This window comes from Heptranchias perlo, chromosome 11, assembly GCF_035084215.1.
Source record: "Heptranchias perlo isolate sHepPer1 chromosome 11, sHepPer1.hap1, whole genome shotgun sequence".
NCBI lineage: Eukaryota > Metazoa > Chordata > Chondrichthyes > Hexanchiformes > Hexanchidae > Heptranchias > Heptranchias perlo.
The window spans coordinates 27848945-27870236 of record NC_090335.1 but is presented as its reverse complement, the minus strand read 5'-3'; the positions used below and the strand labels follow the sequence as shown (position 1 = coordinate 27870236).

The following is a 21292-nucleotide window of genomic DNA, read 5'->3' as shown; positions in this document are numbered from 1 at the left end:
GCTTCAAATTACAATTCAAAATTCTTGACTCCGCTGCCCATTTAACAGCAGTGACAGTGAAGAAAGTAAATGTTTTTATTTTCTTACCAGTTTCGTTTTACAAATATAAATGTTTACAATGAATGGCAACTGGACAACCAATTCACTAAATATCATTCTATTTATCATAAATTTGTTAATTGAAAATTAGTCCTAAGAAGACAAGTTTTTGATATTTCATCCTAAATTTTGTGATCAGTTGTAAAGAAAGAAAGAACTTGAATTTATATAGCACCTTTCATGACCTCAGGACATCCCAAAGCACTTTACAGCCAATTAACTACTTTTCTGAAGTGTGGTCACTGTTGTAACGTAGGAAACGCTGCACCAATTTGCACACAGCAAGGTCCCCAAACAGCAACATGATAATGACCAGATAATCTGTTTTAGTGATTGTTGGTTGAGGGATAAATGTTAGCCAGGAAACAGGGGAGAACTCCCCTACTCCTTGAATAGTGTCATGGGATATTTTATATCCACCTGAGAGGGCACGCAGAGCCTCGGTTTAACATGTCATCTGAGAAACAGCACCTTCAACAGTGCAGCACTCCCTCGTAACTGCACTGGAGTGTCAGCCTAGATTTTGTGCCCAGGTCACTGGAGTGGGGCTTGAACCTACAACCTTCTGACTCAGAGACGAGAGTGCTACCAATTGAACCATGGCTGATACCTGCTAATCAGAAGTGAGGTAATGTAGGAAGGGCGCATGCAATCCCTTTAGTGTGCTAACCGCACAGGTATTTCTGGAATTTGTCTATTATAATGTAGGTCTGTTCCCGCCATGGAAAACACCTGCGATTGGCATCTTGCCCTTTGCTGAGACGGAAATCATGTGCTACTGCAGGATTTAACGGCCTGCAGCAGCTATAAAGGACAGGCATCGTGATTTACAGTTTTGGAAGTTGGCCAGCCTCTTTAGAAAAACAATGGGGGAGTTTTAAACCCCCTGCCCAGTGGAAATCGGAGCGGGAGCGTTAAAATGGAGCAGGAGACTTACCCCCTGGCCTGCCATACCGATCCTGCCAACTGCAATTTAAATTGCAGGCACTAGGGACACCCGCTGGAAGGCAGCAGGGTCCCTCTTTAAACATGCAGATTGGGTCCCAATGACATCATCAGAATCCCACTGCCATATTAACATTTGCCTGAGCGGGGAAGTGTCTGCGACTTTCCTGATAAGCTGAAGCTAGCGGGCGGAGGATCAGCAGGAGAAGAGGCCCCTCCAGGTAAGTTTATTTCTTTCCTCCAGGCTCCACAATGGAAGTGTAGGCCTCGCTTGCTCGGACTCCCCCTCCTTCCCAAATAGCTAACCACCCTGGAATACCCGTTCCCCCAACTTAATCTCAAGAGGCTTTTAAAGGTACCATGTAGATGAGCCACAAGACTCGGGCTAAAAACACATATGCCGGACTTTGTCACCAAGGGGGAGCAAACAGCGTGTAATGAAAAATCTGGTTGTACTGAAGTTGTTGCACGCAAGGGAGCATTTAGGGCCAGCTGGCTGCAATCTACAATCCCCTGGACCTTTAGGAATCCTGCCACTTGGTAAAATGTATAGTCCTCTCATGCTGCTGTTGGTTGTCCTTGTGAAGGAGGTAACATTGCTTGCTTGAGCAAACAAGGCAATCAGTCACTTGCTTTGAATAACTATGTACAGCTGTTCATAGAATCATAGAATGATACAGCCCAGGAGGCCATTCAGCCCATCGTGCCTGTGCCAAGTCTTTGAAAGAGCTATCCAATTAGTCCCACTCCCCTGTTCTTTCCCCATAGCTCTGCAAATTTTTTCCCTTCAAGTATTTATCCAATTCCCTTTTGAAAGTTATTATTGAATCTGTTTCCACCACCCTTTCAGGCAGTGCATTCCAGATCATTACAACTCGTTGCACATGTTGCTGAGGTTTCCGTGGTATCCTGGAATCAACTTGCAGCATAGAAGCTAAGGACCATTGTTACTTTGACAGCCATTGGCAGTGCTGTACCTGTACCAGGAGTTTGGCTGCGGGTCAGCATGGAACATATAGCACAAGACTGTAATAGCACCCCTTGTAAATCAAAGTCTCCACAGCACTATTCCTCAGACAAATGGGAATATGTGTGCTTCTGCCTATAAGCTCTGGTGTGGGGGTACTGGCAGGTGGGTGGAGCCTAACATCCCTTTTTTGGTCCTCCTCTTCTCCCTAAAAACACAAGGAAAAGGGGATTCCCATTAGAACATACACTGTGCTACTGTCATGCTTGTAGCTGAAAACAGCAGTAACTGAACAATTACCCCAAAAGCTTCTGATAACCCAAGTGACAACAGAGATAAAAAAAGAAACAGGAAAAACGATGGAGAAATAGGCTCCAATATTCCTACCCATCTTCTTATAGGGTTCTTTAAAGCTACTTCCAAAATCAGCAGTTGATAGGATTTTATATGGCCGGGTAAATGCAATAGTGCTTTACTGGCATGAACGCTGGGAAATTGTGTGCATGACACTATGAGGTAATTTTGACTTTGTATGCAATAGGTCCACCCACAAACTGACAAGCATTTCTGTGCCCTTCAAGGTCGGTATCAGGAAATTGAACGTGGTATTAAAGACACAAATGAAAGATCCAATGTCACTGATCTCGTTCCTAGTCCCAGTTGGGTTAGGCCCAATGTACGCACATTTATATGAAACTGATTGGAAAATATAGCATTCTATACATATAGATATATACACACACAAAAAATACAATTACCTGTAAAAGTCATGTCACCAAGTTTTATTTAAATTATAGGTAACTGTACAACTATTTCAAATGATACAGTAAGCACTGGAGACCAGCTTTGAGTTTCTTATTAAACTTTTGCATACTTAATGTCCTTTGCAGCTTTCACAATATACACTTTCCATCTCATAACACTTGATAAAGGAGTTCCATACACTGAACACTGAAAGAAGAATTGGTAAGCAATGGAAAATGATGAAAATACTCAACATATCACTTTATCCTTTAAATAAACTGCTAAATGTAATTACACCTTGTAAAAAATGGTGTAGAATTGTCCTCAAAGGATTAAAACATAAAAACTGTTGAATTATATATATATATATATATATATATATAAAAAGTTACAAGATTATAACTTTAAAAATTGTCCATTTGCACTTTTTGTACTGTGTATTCTCAGTTGACCAAAAGAGTAAATACAGAAACTTATGGTGCACGTTATACATCATTATATAAAAGTCCTGCATGATTAACCCATTCTGTAAGTGCAGTTTTTAAATATGCAATGGATTGAAAATGAAAACAGACAAATCTCAGGATACCCTCATGGTTTTCAAAATTTGACTTTGGCAATCTCGAGCAAACAACTTTCACATGTTTTATTGCATGCAAGCACTGTAGATTTAAAAAGTTGCATTTTTTATAGACTATAATAATTTCAAAGAACTGTAAGTATAGTATATTCTGTTATGATACATACAATTCTTTATCAGCATTTATTTGATCTTTATACAAATGTTTTGTTTAAAAATTATTTTTCATGTTTTCAATTTATTTTAATAAAGCGCATTGATGCATTTAATATTTGCATGTTTACGACCTCTGGGGGTCTTAACCCCTTTCCATATTGTATTTTTTGATGTCAGCAATTTGAAATGTTGCTACATACTGTATACAGATAAAAAGAAAAGCTCATCTGGAAAAACTACAGCAATGCTGCAAATCAGCTTCCAGGAAATCAATGAACTACCAAAATGGCTTCTTTTCTCCTTATTGCAGACTCTTCAAATTGTTTCTGTGAATCTGCAAAGAAGATTCCACAGCTATTCCAGCATTTTGTTTGTCATAAATATAGCACCGTGTGCCTGGAGTCAGGAAGATCCCTGTTGCTGCTGCAGTAGCACCTGAAGTTTTTTTAGATGTTCTCTACACTGTAAATGGTAGGAAGTCAGAGACTGATTCTCTTCAGAGAGCTGCTGGTATTCCTGGGTTAGGTGTGTAGCATTCAGCTGATCCTTTTCATCTTGATCAAGCTCAGCAATCAGCTGTTTTCTGACAAATAACAGAAATGGGAATATTGAAAAAATATACTTTATAACACATCATGTGATAGGCTACAATTATGTGCCTAGTCTCACTCTCTGATATGTGCTTCACGGCAAAATAAAATCATTCTAACTTGTATTTGTCTTTTCACAGATACATTCCACATTCCGGTTTACTGCTGGCTCTACATATGGAAAACTTGGGTTGATAGTTGGGCATGGCTGTGACGGACAACTTCTTGCTGCAATTCAACAGGAAAAGGTAACCAAGACACTCAATGTCTTACCTTTCTCCATACTTGTAATGTAACAGGAGATATTATGCAAGATTACACCTAACCAATTTGTTCAAATCTTAACCCACTGAACAAAGGAAAGATTTGTATCTTTTGTAAATTCCAGTTATGTAACTCAAAGCAAGAATTTAAACATTTTTTAAGAAACTAGCCCCAGGAGACTGCACAGGTAACTCTATTAGTGGGATACTATTACGCCCATTACAGTTTGAATTCAAGTCTCAATTACGTGAAAGAAGAGCCTTAACTTCTGTCTCATGAATTCCAATCAACAGCTGCTGGATGTACCCATTCTCATAAGCATAATGCTCCAGGAGAAATGACAAGCTCCAGAGCACCATTCTCACCCTGAAGCCCACTTCCTGCTGGTTGACTATGGAAAGCCACTGAAAGTGAAAGGTGCTATATAAATGCAAATCTTTCTTTCTTGGAAAGACAGAATTGCATTTATATAGCATCTTATCATGCCCTCAAGATGTCCCAAAGCATTGGATAACTTTTAAAATGCTATCACTATTGTTATGTAGGCAAACTGTGCAGCCGATTTTTACAGAGCTAGGACCCACAAATAGCAAATGAATGAATGATCAAATAATCTGTGTTTAGGGGTGTTGATTAACGGAGGAATGTTGGCACTGACACAGGAAAACTTCCTGCCATAGGATCTTTTACATCCACCTGAGCAGGCATGCAGACAGAGCCTCGGGTTAACATCTCATTTGTAAGATAGCACTTACACAAAGCAGCACTCTCTCAGTACTGTACTGAAGTGTGAGCCTAGATTATGTGCTTTAATCCATAGAGGGGCTAGAACACATGACTTTCTCCAATATATACATTTATCGACAATAATTCTTAGCACATTGAAGTCCATTCTATCAATCTGCTTTGCTTCATGATTAAACCCACAATAAACACACCTTGTTCATTACTAAGGAAAATGCATAGTGTAGACAACATTTGGTAACTAGAATAAACCAGTTCATGCAGCAGCAATATAAATATTTTGAGATTCTAAAGGTACATGCAAAAAGAAACAAATACTGCACAACATTAATTTATATGGAAAATCCAGCATCTTAATGTAAACTGACAAATAAAAAGGATAAAGTTAAATGTTCAGTTGGTGCTTTTATCATATTGTTGCAAAGGACTGAAATGGTCACCCAAATCTCTGACAAGAAAGCACTTTTGTTGCTTGTTTCCTGATTGATGCCCTTGAAAATGCAACTGCTGTACATTGTGGTAAATATTTGTCCTTTAAGATAAGCCTGCAACTACTGAGTCATGCTGCTCCATTCATTTTTCTCAACTGTCTCTGTAGATAAATACATTAGACGTTGCAGTGTGAGGTGTCCATTTATTGCTTGAAGGGTTCAGTTTGGAATTCTGTACGTCCAAACATTGAACATATGCATTAATAATAAAAGATTATTTTAGCTCACATTACAGTGCACGAGGTAATTTAGTATCACAGCAAGCATATTTGCAACTTCTGGTGCTCACAAACCTTGATAAGTTGCTCCCGAACAAAGATGATTGTGACAAGAAATCTCTCCGCTTATCTACAATCATAATTAAACATCAACTTCTGCTTTAATACTTTTAAAACATATATAAATAATAAATGATACTCAAAAAAAATATCCTTCAATAGGAGATGGGGGGCATCGTGAGTTGGAACGGTTTTTCCTCTCCTTCAGCCCTGGGTGTAAATTCAGCCTGAATTAATGAGATGAAAATATCTCTCTCTGCCAGCTGTAAGAAGAAGGTGTCAAATAGCAAGATAGGAACATAGGAAGATAGGAACAGGAGTAGGCCATTTACCCCCTCAAGCCTGTTTCACCACTCAATGAGATCATGGCTGATCTGTGACCTAATGCCTTAGCCCCATATTCCTTAATACCTTTGGTTAACAAAAATCTATCGATCTCAGATTTAAAGTTAACAATTGAGCTAGCATCAACTGCCGTTTGTGGAAGAGAGTTCCAAACTTCTATCACCCTTTGTGTGTAGACCTGTTTTCTAATCTCGCTCCTGAAAGGTCTGGCTCTAATTTTAGACTGTGTCCCCTAGTCCCAGACTCCCCAACAGCGGAAATACTTTCTCTCTATCTACCCTATCGGTTCCCCTTAATATCTTGAAAACTTTGATCAAATCATCCTTTAATCTTCTAAGTTCCAAGGAATACAACCCTAGTTCGTGTAATCTCTCCTTGTAATTTAACCCTTGGAGTCCAGGTATCATTCCAGTAAATCTACGCTGCACTCCCTCCAAGGCCAATATATCCTTCCTAAGGTGTGGTGCCCAGAACTGAACACAGTACTCCAGGTGTGGTCTAACCAGGGCTTTGTATAGCTGTAGCATAACTTCCACCCCCTTGTATTCTAGTCCTCCAGATATAAAGGCCAGCATTCCATTAGCCTTTTTGATTATTTTCTGTATTTGTCAAGGACATTTTAATGATCTATGTACACGGACCCCTAAGTCTCATTGGACCTCCATTGTTTTGAAGTTTTGAAAGTACTCTGATCTATCCTTTTAGGTCCAAAATGGATGACCTCACACTTGCCTACATTGAAATCCATTTGCCACAGTTTTGCCCATTCACTTAATCTATCAATATCTCTCTGTAATTTTATGTTTCCATCTACACTGCTTACAATGCTGCCTATCTTTGTGTCATTGGCAAACTTGGATATGTGGCTCTCTATCCAGTCATCTAAGTCGTTAATGAATACAGTAAATAGTTAAGAACATAAGAACATAAGAAATAGGAGCAGGAGTAGGCCAATCGGCCCCTCTAGCCTGCTCCGCCATTCAATAAGATCATGGCTGATCTGATCCTAACCTCAAATCTAAATTCATGTTCAATTTCCTGCCCGCTCCCCATAACCCCTAATTCCCTTTACTTCTAGGAAACTGTCTATTTCTGTTTTAAATTTATTTAATGATGTAGCTTCCACAGCTTGCTGGGGCAGCAAATTCCACAGACCTACTACCCTCTGAGTGAAGAAGTTTCTCCTCATCTCAGTTTTGAAAGAGCAGCCCCTTATTCTAAGATTATGCCCCCTTGTTCTAGTTTCACCCATCCTTGGGAACATCCTTACCACATCCACCCGATCAAGCCCCTTCACAATCTTATATGTTTCAATAAGATCGCCTCTCATTCTTCTGAACTCCAATGAGTAGAGTCCCAATCTACTCAACCTCTCCTCATATGTCCACCCCCTCATCCCCGGGATTAACCGAGTGAACCTTCTTTGTACTGCCTCGAGAGCAAGTATGTCTTTTCTTAAGTATGGAGACCAAAACTGTATGCAGTATTCCAGGTGCGGGCACCAATACCTTATATAACTGCAGCAATACCTCCCTGTTTTTATATTCTATCCCCCTAGCAATAAAAGCCAACATTCCGTTGGCCTTCTTGATCACCTGCTGCACCTGCATACTAACTTTTTGATTTTCTTGCACTAGGACCCCCAGATCCCTTTGTACTGCAGTACTTTCCAGTTTCTCGCCATTAAGGTAATAACTTGCTTTCTGATTTTTTCCTGCCAAAGTGCATAACCTCACATATTCCAATTTTGTATTGCATCTGCCAAATCTCCGCCCACTCACCCAGCCTGTCTATATCCCCTTGTAGGTTTTTTATGTCCTCCTCACTCTCTACTTTCCCTCCCATCTTCCCTCAAGACCCTAGGATGTAAGCCATCAGGTCCAGGGGATTTATCCACCTTGAGTCCCATTAATTTACTGAGTACCAATTCCTTAGTGATTTTAATCGTATTAAGCTCCTCCCCCCCAGAGCCCCCTGTTTGTCCAGTGTTGGGATATTCTTAGTGTCCTCTACCGTAAAGACTGAAACAAAATATTTGTTCAGCATTTTTGCCATCTCCATGTTTCCCACCATTAATTTCCCGGTCTCATCCTCTAAGGGACCTTAGGCCCCAACATAGATCCCTGTGGGACACTACTAGTCACATCCCGCCAATTTGAGTCCCTACTCTCTGTCTCCTGCCGCTCAGCCAATTTCCTAACTAGGTCAATAACTTGCCCTCAATTCTATGAGCTTCAACTTAAGCTAACATCTCTTATGAGGGACTTTATCGAATGCCTTCTGGAAGTCCATATAAACAACATCCATGGATATTCCTGTCAAGTACTTTAGTTACCTCTTCAAAAAATTCAATCAGGTCCGTCAGGCATGACCTACCCTTTACAAATCCATACTGGATCTCTCTGATCAGCTGAAAATTTTCAAGGTGTTCAGTCACTCTATCCTTAATCATAGACTCTAGTAATTTCCTGACAACAAATGTTAGGCTAACAGGTCTATAATTCTCTGGTTTCCCTCTCTCACCTTTCTTAAATAGCGGAGTGACGTGCAATTTTCCAATCTAAAAGAACGGTTCCTGAATCGAGAGAACTTTGGAAGATTATAGTCAGGGCATCTGCAATGTTCTCACCTATTTCCTTTAAAACCCTGGGATGGAAACCATCTGCTCCTGGGGATTTGTCACTCTTTAGTGCCATTATTTTCTTCATTACTGTTATTTTGCTTACGTTAATTATGGTGAGTCCCCATCTCTGATTCAAAATTAATTTCCTTGTGGTGTCCAGCATGCTATCCTCTTCCTCTACTGTAAATACTGACACAAAGTAATTTTTTTTTGTTCGTTCATGGGATGTGGGCCTTGCTGGCAAGGCCAGCATTTATTGCCCATCCCTAATTGCCCTTGAGAAGGTGGTGGTGAGCCGCCTTCTTGAACTGCTGAAGTCCGTGTGGTGAAGGTTCTCTCACAGTGCTGTTAGGAAGGGAGTTCCAGGATTTTGACCCAGCGATGATGAAGGAACGGCGATATATTTCCAAGTCGGGATGGTGTGTGACTTGGAGGGGAACGTGCAGGTGGTGTTGTTCCCATGCGCCTGCTGCCCTTGTCCTTCTAGGTGGTAGAGGTCGTGGGTTTGGGAGGTGCTGTCGAAGCAGCCTTGGTGAGTTGCTATTTAACATGTCCACCATTTCCTTATTTTCATTTACGATATCACCATTGTCAGTTTTTAAGGGGCCCACGTTGCTCTTGAACACCCTCTTTTTCCCAATATAATTGTAAAAAATTTTTGTGTTGATTTTAATATCCCTTGCAAGTTTCTTTTCATACTCCCTTTTTGTAGATCTTACTATCTGTTTTGTCACCCTTTGCTGTTCTTTGTATCTCTCCCAGTCTCCAGGATCTGTGGTATTTTTTGCATTATTATATGCTTTTTCTTTTAGTTTTATGTTTTCCTTTACCTCTTTTGTTGTCCATGGCTGTTTTTTTTTGGCAAGTAGAGCTCTTGCTCCTTAGGGGTATAAACCGGTTCTGTATCACGTTAAATTCGTTTTTGAACACCTCCCACTGATCTTCTGTCATTTTACCCATTAACAGGATTGCCCAGTTTACTGTGGAAAGTCTGTCTGATCCCGTTGAAGTCGGCTCTACCTAAATTTAGCATTTTAGTAGCTGTGACGGGTTTCTCCCTTTCAAACACAACGTTGAACTTGATCATATTATGATCGCTATTAGATAAATGTTCATGCACTGTTAGGCTGTTAACTAAATCTGGCTCGTTACTCATTATTAAAGCTAATATAGCCTGCCCCTTTGTTGGTTCTAGGACATATTGTTGCAGAAAGCAGTTCCGAACACACTCAGGAAATTCGCTCCCTTTCTGACATGAGCTCATCTGCTTATCCCAATCAATATGAAAGTTAAAATTCCCCATTAAAACCACTCTGCCTTTGCTACATGCATGTCTAATCTCTGCATTTATACATTTTGCCACAGCTGCTACCAGGGGGCCTATACACAACTCCACTACAGTCTTAAAACCTTTTCTATTTCTTAATTCTACCCATAAAGTGTCCACTGTCTGCTTACCTCTCATTAGATCCTCTCTTATCATTGAAGTAATTGCATAGAAAGGTTACAACACGGAAGGAGGCCATTCAGCCCATCGAGTCTGCGCCAGCTCTATGCAAGAGCAATCCAGCTAGTCCCACTCCCCTGCATAATCCCCGTAGCCCTGCAAATTTTTTCCTTTCAAGTACTTATCCAGTTCCCTTTTGAAGGCCATGATTGAATCTGCCTCCACCGCCCCCTCGGGCAGCGAATTCCAGATCCTAACCACTCGCTGCATAAAAAAGTTTTTCCTCATGTCACCTTTGGTTCTTTTGCCAATCACCTTAAATCAATGTCCTCTGGTTCTTGACCCTTCTGCCAATGGGAACAGTTTCTCTTTATCTACTCTGGCTGGACCCTTCATGATTTTGAATACCTCTATCAAATCTCCTCTCAACCTTCTCTCCATTCCGAGGAGACCAATCCTAGCTTCTCCAGTCTCTGCATGTAACTGAAGTCCCTCATCCCTGGAATCATTCTAGTAAATCTCTTCTGCACCCTATTTAGGGCCTTCACATTATTCCTAAAGTGTGGTGCCTAGAACTGGACCCAATACTTAAGGTGTGGCCAAACCAGTGTTTTACAAAAGTTCATCATGACTTCCATACTTTTGTACTCTATGCCACAATTTATAAAGCCCAGGATCCCGTATGCTTTTTTAATCGCTTTCTCAACCTGCCCTGCCACCTTCAATGATTTGAGTCTATATACCCCCAGATCTCTCTGTTCCTGTACCCCTTTTAAAGTTGTGCCCTCTAATTTATATTGCCTCTCCTCATTCTTCCTACCGAAATGTACCACTTCGCATTTTTCTGCATTAAATTTCATCTGCCACGTGTTCGCCTATGCCATCAGCCTGTCTATATCCTCCTGAAGTCTATCACTATCCTCTTCACTGTTTACTACCCTTCCAAGTTTTGTGTCATCTACAAATTTTGAAATTGTTCCCTGTACAGCCAAGTCCAAGTCATTAATATATATCAAGAAAAGCAGTGGTCCCAGCACCAACCCCTGGGGAGCACCACTGTACACCTCCCTCCAGTCCGAAAAACAACCGTTCACCATTACTCTCTGTTTTCTGTCACTTAGCCAATTCTGTATCCATGTTGCTACTGCCCCCTTTATTCCATGGACCGCAATCTTGATGATAAGCCTACAGTGCAGCACTTTATCAAATGCCTTTTGAAAGTCCATCTACACCACAATAACTGCAATGCCCTCAAATACCCTCTCTGTTACCTCATCAAAAAACTCTATCAGGTTAGTTAAACATGATTTGCCTTTAACAAATCCTGCTGGCTTTCCCTGATCAATCCACCCTAATCCAAGTGACTCTTAATTCTGTCCCGGATTATCGTTTCTAAAAGTTTCCCCACCACTGAGGTTAAACTGACTGGCCTATAGTTGCTGGGTTTATCCTTACACTCTTTTTTGAACAAGGGTGTAACATTTGCAATTCTCCAGTCCTCTGGCACTACCCCCGTATCTACGGATGATGGGAAGATTAGGACCAGTACCTCCGCAATTTCCACCCTTACTTCCCTCAGCAACCTAGGATGCATCCCATCCGGACCGGGATGGGATGCATCCTACTTTAAGTACAGCTAGCCTTTCTAGTACCTCTTCTTTAATCACTGAGGCTACTCCTCCTCCTCTATCAGTTTCCCTGTAGACCTTACAACCTGGTATATTCAGTTCCCAGTCCTGACCATCTTGCAGCCATGTCTCAGTAATGGCTACTGTGTCGTACCCTCTAAGTTGAGTTTGTGCCTGCAATTCATTCAATTTGTTCCCTATAGTCCATGTGTTTGTATAAAGAATGCTTATTTGGGCCATACACCCTAACCTGTCCTTCAGCTCTAATGCTAGTGTCCCATGAAATGGAACCCCTCTTTCCCACACCACTCCTTCAGCTACGTGTTTACCTCCCTAATCTGCTTATCCCTATGCCAATTTGCACGTGGCTCGGGTGATAATCCAGAGATTATAACCCTTGAGGGCCTGTTTTTAAATTTAGCTCCTAGCTCCTGGTACTCTTTGAACAGGACCACTTGCCTACTCTTTCCTATGTTGTTGGTCCCAACATGGACCACAACAACTGGATCCTCCCCCTCCAATGCCCTTTCAAGCCGGTTTGAGATGACTCTCACCCTGGCAACAGATAGGCAACATACCATGTGGGACTCTCGATCCTGCTTCCAAAGGATGCTATCTGTCCCTCTAATTATTGAATCCCCTACAACTACACATCACGCTTCTCCTCCTCCCACCTTGGACAACCTCCTGCTCCAGGGTGCCATGGTCAGCATTCTAGCTGTCTTTCCGACAGTCTTTATCCTTATCCTCACAGGTAGCAAGTACAATGTACCTGTTGGATAAGATCAGTTTCTGCGGATCCTCTTTTTTAAAAATCTCACCTGGGTTCCCCTTGTAAGAATTCTGGGAATTCCACCTTTTCCTTTTGTATGGAAAACTTTGGCCATTGACTAAAATCCTAAAATGGAAGGATAGGTGAGAGGTCACTAGACGAATCAACAACACACACAGTGGACTGTAGGAGAATGCTTCAGACATGTCTCTGTTTTAATGCAAAACCTACAGCAGGTGGTCGACGATCAGAAAGGCAGTAGGTCATTGAAAGAGGCAACTGCTCCAAACATGGTGGGGCCATGTCTTTGTTTTAAAGCAAAACCGATCAACACCTAGGACGTTGGATACAAAAGGAGCCCTGTATACCAGATGATCAACAAATTGGAATTAACAATGGCCCATCGAGAAAAGCAATTGCAACATGGATGAGAGACCATCAAAAGCCATCAAAGATTCTTAAGGACTTTGTAAGAACTGTTTCAACAGACATGAAGTGCCTCTTTTAAGTGACGAAGACCATTGTAAGAGGAGGGGTATATAAGTGGAAACTCGAAACCCCTCTCTCTCTCTGGCTCTTGCAAGCTCTTGTGTTCTGCTCCTCTTGTTCTGCCTGTGTCTTGGAGGAGACACGCTTCCAGCGAAACCAACAAACCCTACGTGAGAGAACAGGTCAGCCAGACCTGCGAGTGCAAAGGATTGGTGAGCCTCGACCATACCTGTGTGTGTGTGTGTGTGTGTGTGATAGGTGTTTCCAGGGTCCCCACCAACCTCTTAGTTCAACAGGATAAAGTACTGTAGTGGGTGTGTGTAACTCAATGTACTGTGTAGGGCCGTTTGTATTGTTATTTTCTTTGCGTTGACGGTATAATAAAACCAACATTCCAATTCAATTCAAACATCGAGTTTGTGTGTTCTCTGTGCTATTCGACTGCATGATCCATCACCGTTTTCCTGAACCCCCAATCCGTGAGGTATAAGTGTTCCTTGGCTAGACCGGGGACCAGATATCTGCACCGATCAATAGGGTGAGAACGACCCCAAAACACCCTACACCCTTACTCTGTACACTATCGGTCACACCAACCCCATTCTGATCCTGGAGCTCTCTATGAGATGTGACCGAGGTCTGGAGCAAACTGTCCAGATACCCCCCCCCCCCCCCCCCAACTTGTGTGTCGGAGTGTCTCCAACTCACACTCCAACTCGATGACTCTGAGCTGGAGAGATTCGAGGCGGAGACATCTACTGCAGATGTGATCATTCGGGAAAGTCTCGCTGTCCACAAACTCCCACATACTGCAGGCCCAACACACTACTTGCTCTACCATATCTTAGTCTTTATTTATTTATAGATAATTACTTTTAGTCTGTTTTGGTTTTTTGCTTTTTATTTTAAATTTAAATTTTTTAAATTTAGCACCTCCTTCCCCCTCTACACATAATTCCCACTCTTACCAAACACCAGTTACAACTGCTCAATCAGCTTCATGGTAATTACTCCCTATTCAGGCAATCACTTACAGCTGATTGACTGTTAACAGCTAACTGCTGCAGGTACTGTTACTGACTTGCAGTTTCTGTTAACCGTTAACTAACTTGCAGTTTCTTTTAAAATTTTAAGTTAAATTTTAAATTAAATTTTAATTTCAATTCACCCATTCTCACCAAATTCTCAAGTTCCAACTTGGTTCACAATGCGCACTGTGTTTCAGCAAATAGGCTGTTTCAACTGAGAGGGTTTGAGTATATAGCACAAAACTACTCCTATTTTCGCACTTAACTGCTATTCATGCAGAAAGGAGGCTGGCGGAGGAAATGAATGAATTCCTGCTGATGCAGCAACAACAATCTTCAGAAGTGGAGGTTCAGACATGCCGCTGGGACTGTCTGGAAGGTGTTTCATATTGTAAAAAACTTGTGTTTCTCACTTGGAAATGCTAACACTGGGTGCCAAATGTTGAAATGTGTTTTAAGTCCCAGCACTAAACACCCTCAGCTTGATAAGCACAAGCATTCACCCAAAGATCTAAAAAAATCCTTAGGGTGTAAAAGTCAAACATTTCAATTATTTCACAGGCAAAGGCAGGGAGGGTCTGGTTTAAACATGAACAATTCTTATGGTATTGCTCCAGTTGTAATCTATAGGTATTTGAAACGCCTCGCTGCATTCATATGGAACAAAGATATCGCTTCTAAGACAGTTTATTACAAAAGGGTTTCACTGTACCCACAGCCGACACTGAGTTAAACTATTGCAAGGAAAGTTTTGGATAAGAAATCTCACCGTGCTCCAAACAACCTTGTTATTATGGAAAGAAAGCATGAATGGTCATTCAACAAGAACATTTTCCACAGCATCAAGACCGGTATATCGCTGTTCAATAAATCCTGCTCTTCTCTAACCTACATTTTTGTAAAAGCATTCATCTCAATTTATTTTAATTACAGGAGTCTAGTTTCTATCAGTACAAAAGTTAATACTACAAATAATAGTTGTTAAATTAGCAACAGGATTCTACAAAACAGGCCAATATTTGGGGTGAGATTGTAAATTTATTCCTTACACTGTAATATGCAATTTTGCTACATATGGGAAACCAAGATGATCATGCCCCTGGATGTTCTCTTTTTTTTAATGCAAAAAGTCAGAGTTTCAAATATTACATAAATAAATAGGTAGAAATGATTATTTTTAAAAATGTATTTTCTGTTATTCTCCTTTCCTGGGTCTCCTTGGAGTGCGCATCATCCATGATTAAGAGGGTAGACGAGTGATCTGCATCCAGGCCTTCAAAAATATCACTGTGACTATGGACACTACGTGAATGCAGGAACAGTCTTAGATGATTTTCTATCCAATTTTATCTTCTGCTTTTTATAAAAGGAAACAGTATTCACCCTGTGCCTCCCCCATAACAGCACTGCTGACATGGATAACCTGCCGCCCTACCTGCTTTCAAAAACCTCTTCAAACCTTTCTCTCCAACTTTTTTCAGTTTTCCCCTTTTACCGTCCTGCTCAATGCCCACTGTTTTTCCTCCTCAGCATAAAGTTCTTTGAGACTCAATCCTCTATGCAAAAAGCATTCAAGAAATGCAAATTGCTGTTCTGTGTCACATGTCCAAGCAGCATCCATGTAAGTGCACTTTAAGGTAGGGATTGCTGGATAGTTATTGTTAGTAGGAACCCTTGCTAAGCCAGGGACACTAAGGCTACTGTACACAATGTTGCCTTGCTGAGATCAGCTAACCCAGCATAATGCAGGGATTGAATTTGGGTCCTCCAGGTCTGTATGGTTCAGTATCACACTGGTTCAATTCCCATCGAGCTATTTTGAGAGCTACTACGCTATTTTAAAAAAATACAATTTCAATGTAGTAAGAATAATTCATACTAGCAATTCATCATCCTACTTTACATATTATTGGCCCAGAATTTGCACTGAAAATGACGGCAATGCTAACAGGACTCACCGTTATTTCAGGGCAAATGGAAGAGCAACTTTCGGCGAGCGCACATACGCAGTCAAATCCCGAAATCCAGAAGTTGCTCTACCGGATGCTCTGCTCCTCCGTAAGCTGCGCAGGAAGATCTCGCCAGCTGGATCCCCGTTGAAATGAAAGGACCAGCACGAAGTTGCTCTCTTGCCCAGCTGGAAACTAATTATTTTTGCCAGAAAAAGGTATGTCCAGTTTTTTTAGTCTAACCAAAATTTTAACGACGTGGTAAGTCTTAATGACTGACAAACAACCTCTCTGGCACTGAAAATTTACTTTTAAAAATGTGGAGTCTCATTCCTTACGATTTTAATTTAAATTTTTTCTACTTTTTCTTTCTGTCTCTTTTATCTGTCTTTTAATTCAATATTTCTTACCCTCTCTTTATTTTCCTTTTTGTAACTAATTTTAGATTGAATTTACTATTCTAACTAACACTTCCTGGTTCTGTGTCTGTGTGGCTTGTTAATGATGCTTCGATCTGAATTGGTTAAGGGGATACACAGTTCCTTGCCCCACTCTCACAGCTCACAGATGCCTGGGAGAGGATGCTGCTCTTTTCTCAGCTCCCCATTGCAGGAAGTTGGCACCCAAAAGCCCGTGGATAGTTTGTGGGTAAGTTTAAATCTAATGAGTGGCGGGTGTTCGCTGCTCAGCGCAAAATCCGGGCCAATTGTTTTCTGCTCCTACACAAACTTGGTGCTTTCCCTTTTAATGGAATCAATGATTGATACTATTATGTTTAAAGAAATAGGATATTCTATGGTAAGTATTTTCATTTCCTTTTCTATGTCTCAGCTATATAATTGATGAGAAACCTCGGAGAAGTCATTCCCAGCAACAATCCCTATTGGTGGCCTTACAGTTCAGTTTGGGTGGAAGGCTGATTCACTCATCAGCTGATATCAGCGACAATGGGGATTGGCATCTTTTCCCCTCCTGGCTGCTTAACCAAAGATGTCAATCATTAAAGGGGAAGCATATTCTATAGGGAAGTACTTATGATACTAAATACTTCCCTCTTGTACACTTTCATGATTCTATTAAAAAGTTCTAAACGTTAGGAGAATTATAACTTTAACTAACATTGTATTGCAACATCATGGGGATGTAACATTGTAGATTGTTTTGAGGCCCAAACATACACTTAGCTGGCATTATTTATGGATCACCATCAACAAATGCCCACAGCAATTCAGTGTGAAAGGGGTCTATTTTGTCACTGAAGTGGAGAGTTACTAAGTATCTTTTTATCACCTGAATACACAGCTAATCCTCAATGAATCCATACAGGTGCTCATTGACTAACCCCGTGCCTGGCATCAAATCAGAGCCATCACTAATCAAAATGTTAGATCTGTTCAGGAGTGTGAGACCGTGCTGTTAATAAGGTTTTCTCTTAAAAGTTAAAAATTTAAGCATTATGGGGTAGATTTTCTGAACCCAGACCCCAAAGGTGAACAGACAATGCAGGGCAGAGGGATGAGCAGGGGTGGTTAATATGGTTGTGAGTCGTTCCTCTAGATCCTGGTGTCAGCTGTCAATTCCGGGATTTTTTTCCAGGATTAATTTAAATGAACGGAAAATGGGATGGGCTCCATTAGATGCGTGCAATCCTGCCCATCCAATTTCCTCGTGTACTTTACCAGACGATTATTTACACCCCCAAGCAAAAAGGGGAAGATCTGTCCCATGGTGTCTGCTTTACATTTTAGAAACTTCCAGGCACCCCACTGAATAACAGGGCTGTCTAGCAGAAAACCAGACATGTGGCGAACCTTATGTGAGTGCTCTTTTGAGACTGAACTTCAGTCAGTGAGCTTTATTTTGCATCTGGTGGTGCTAGTGCTCACGTTAAGGGCAAAGAACATCCCAGGTACTGATAAATGCAAAAATTCATCAGTTATTGATAAATTTGAAAAACAAACAAAATTAGAAAGACATTAAAAAGAACTACAATGTTAGTTTGACTGTCTGATTTTAAAAAAGGCCCTGATGAAGAGAGTTCCTCTTTATTAAATATATTTTTTTTAAGTGTTTGTTTCAGTTCAACTACAGGAAACAGTCAGTCTCCGGATCACAATCTTCTTTTCCACAATATGCTGTCCTTCTCAGTTCAGGTTCATGTATGAAGCAGCACAGAACATCGCAAGTTCAATTACAATTCAGGAAATGGTCTCAGGATCACGGACAGGACAGTGTGTGGTTGGTTTTGGTATTCTACATGCTGCTTCCTCTGCCTTAAACTCTCTTTCTGGACTGTTCTTTCAGCAGTCTTCAAATACAATGACATTTTGTTCTGGCAAATCAGATTTCATGAAAAAAGGTCCAACTATATGTAAGTACTATAATATTAGTTTATGGTTTCACATCACATATGATGGGTATACAAGATTTCCATGATTCTATAAAGGTCAATTTAATAGGGTAAAGGAAAAGGCCAGGGGATTGGGACCAAGTGGATAGCTCCTTCAGAGAGCCAGCATAGGCATTACGGGCCAAATGACCCCCTTCTCTGCTGTATGATTCCATGATCAAGTATGATCACAGCCCCAAAGAATTAATAATGCACCACTCAAAAATTGCAGCAGAGAAAGCAGTGCTCAAACGCTGCAATTTCGCAGTGCTTTTCCTACAAACTATCCTGAGCTAAAACTCCAAATTTAGACGCCAAACTTCTATAAAATTAAATTAAAAATATCCGCAATTCTAAAATAACATTACTGAAATAATTTGATTTCCCTAGACAGCTGAAATTCTGTGAAGTCGCACATCATAATTTTAAAAAAAAACTATTGTTAACCTCACTGTTACATATTTATTGGAACTGACAAAATACCTATCATCAGTTTGAGGTTTGAACATCTCCTGACTGTCATTGAAATTCAGTTAGGACCAGGGGAAAAGTTTGTTCTATAAAGAGTTTATTATAGTGATGTTTGAGTGTGTTTCGAAATATAGGCCTAGAAATTTGATGGCGATGGGCCTGTTTTCGGGCGCTAATCGGGCACCTCAGCATCCAATATGGCGTGCATGAAGCCGCTCATTACGAGACGGAAGTGCCATGTTAGTATAGGCAATAAAATAGGCATATGCAAATAAGGGGCCTAACACTTGTTTGAAGCCCCCTGTGCAAAATTGGGTTGCCCTGAAGGCAGCCAGCCTACATGTGGCCTTAAAGAGACCGCTGCAGGTCGCCACCAAAAAGATAAGTATGGAAAAAATTCTTGCTCAATGTGGGGCCGGGGGGAGTAGGAGTACTCTTCCCAATCACACATTAAATCCGGGCCACTGTCTGCCACCTCTTGTCCCCCCACCCCCGACCATCACCTCAGTCCCCTCTCCCAATCGCCACCTCAGCCCCACCTCCCGATTGCCACCTCGGCCCCCCGTCTCGATGTCCAGATTGCCCTACCCCCACTAATTCAATCACCCTCCTTCTTCCTGAATGCCCTCTCTTCCCCTTTAACCACTTACCTGAGGGCCGCTGCTGGCAATGGAGCAGTCGAAAATATGAAGCTTCTTCACTGGCAAGCTGCCTGGTGACACCCAGCAGGTTTCCTCAGCTCGATGGTCTCAAGACCCAAAGCCTAATATCGGGTGCGATTTAGTTCTATCCGTTCAGGCGCAGGGAGACCAACACGAACAAATTTTTAGGCCATAGTCTCTTATCTTGATCTAAGTGAATGGCATTCATAGCTTGCTCATTTATGAATTATAGCTGTCATGTCATGTGCAGCTAATCATTGTATCATGCTGATGGACTGTAACCCAGTGATTCATGCAAATATGATTGCGATTCTGGTCTACTAACCGAGTGATTCATGCTCACATGATTGCGATCCTGGTCTAGGAACCCAGTGATCCATGCACGTATGGTTAAAATCCTGGTCTGGTAACTCTACTCCAGATGTGTAATGACCGGCTCTTGCAATACTCACTGGCTAGGTTCATGTGAAGAAAGACCACCTGGCTGGGGTCCCAGAGGATTGCTACCACCTCTGGAACTATATCCCATTATAAGTCCCATTATTAATCCCAAAATTATATGAATGAAAGGAGGAGAGAAAATTAAATAAAAAGTACTGTGCTTTTAAAGTAACTATCACTAATAGCTCTTTATCCTTCTTGCATCCTCACTGTATTGAACTCAAAGGTGAAATCAGGACTTATTGCAGTGTTTCCTACACTAACTCATTCTTTCTCAAGATCTCAAAAATGTTTCTTCCTTTAGCTTTCCTTTCCTCATATAATGTACAGCTTTTAAAACGCAAGCTTGATACCACCTAATCATTAACTTCTTGATTTACCTCACCTCCTTTCCTACTCTTGTCAACCTTGATAGTGTACTGTCTTGGCCCTTCGCTCACTAAGAGTTTTTCAACTGAAAACTATGGCTTTCCCCCAGTGGCTCAGCTGGTTAAGATAATGAATAGTTGCGTTCCAAAGAAAGAACTTGCATTTATACAACGCCTTTCATGTCCTCAGAGTGTCCCAACACGCTTCACAGGCAATGAATTATTTTTCAAGTGTAGTCACTGTTATGTAGGCAAGTGTGACAGTCAATTTGCATACAGCAAGATCCCACAGAAAAATTATATGAATGACCAATTAATCTGTTTTTAGTGGTGTTGGTTGAGAGAGGAATGTTGGCCAGGAACTCTGCTTTTCTTCCAGTAGTACCATGGGATCTTTACGTCCACTAAATAAGCCACGAATATATTTAACATTTCATCCAAAAGACAGCACCTTCGACAATACAACTCTCCTTCAGTACTGCAATGAAATGTTAGCCTAGATTTTGTGCTTAAGTTGGAGAGTAGGGCTTAAACACAAAACCTGCTGACTCAGAGGTAACGGTGCTACAACTTGAGCTAAGCTGACAGGGATCAGAAACAAACCAGATTCGATTCCTTGTTTGTGATGAATTAGTTGATCTTAACTGAGCTCCAGTAGAAACAGCTCAATGGGCTTCAGGTCCCCGGATTAGGAAGTTGTGGGGGGGGGTGGAAAATCAGCAAAAATTCCCACTCCTGAATTCTTCCCAACTATTTATGCTGGAAGTCAATATGCCAGCGTGCTTGTGTGAGGATAGGATCAGGTTTGACTATGATATTCCC

At 41.2% G+C, this 21292-nt stretch overlaps 1 protein-coding gene across 2 annotated transcripts in view; it reads right to left on the bottom strand.

Annotated features, from left to right (window-relative positions):
• Nucleotides 1-2772: 2772 nt before the first annotated feature.
• Nucleotides 2773-21292, bottom strand: part of LOC137326918 (MAP3K7 C-terminal-like protein) — a 67596-nt gene continuing 49076 nt past the window's right edge. For both annotated transcript variants that reach the window (XM_067992299.1, XM_067992298.1), the window contains one exon: nucleotides 2773-4074. In XM_067992299.1, coding sequence (XP_067848400.1) covers nucleotides 3894-4074 — 181 coding nt within the window. In that variant the 3' untranslated portion in view covers nucleotides 2773-3893. The remainder of the gene's footprint in view (nucleotides 4075-21292) is intronic.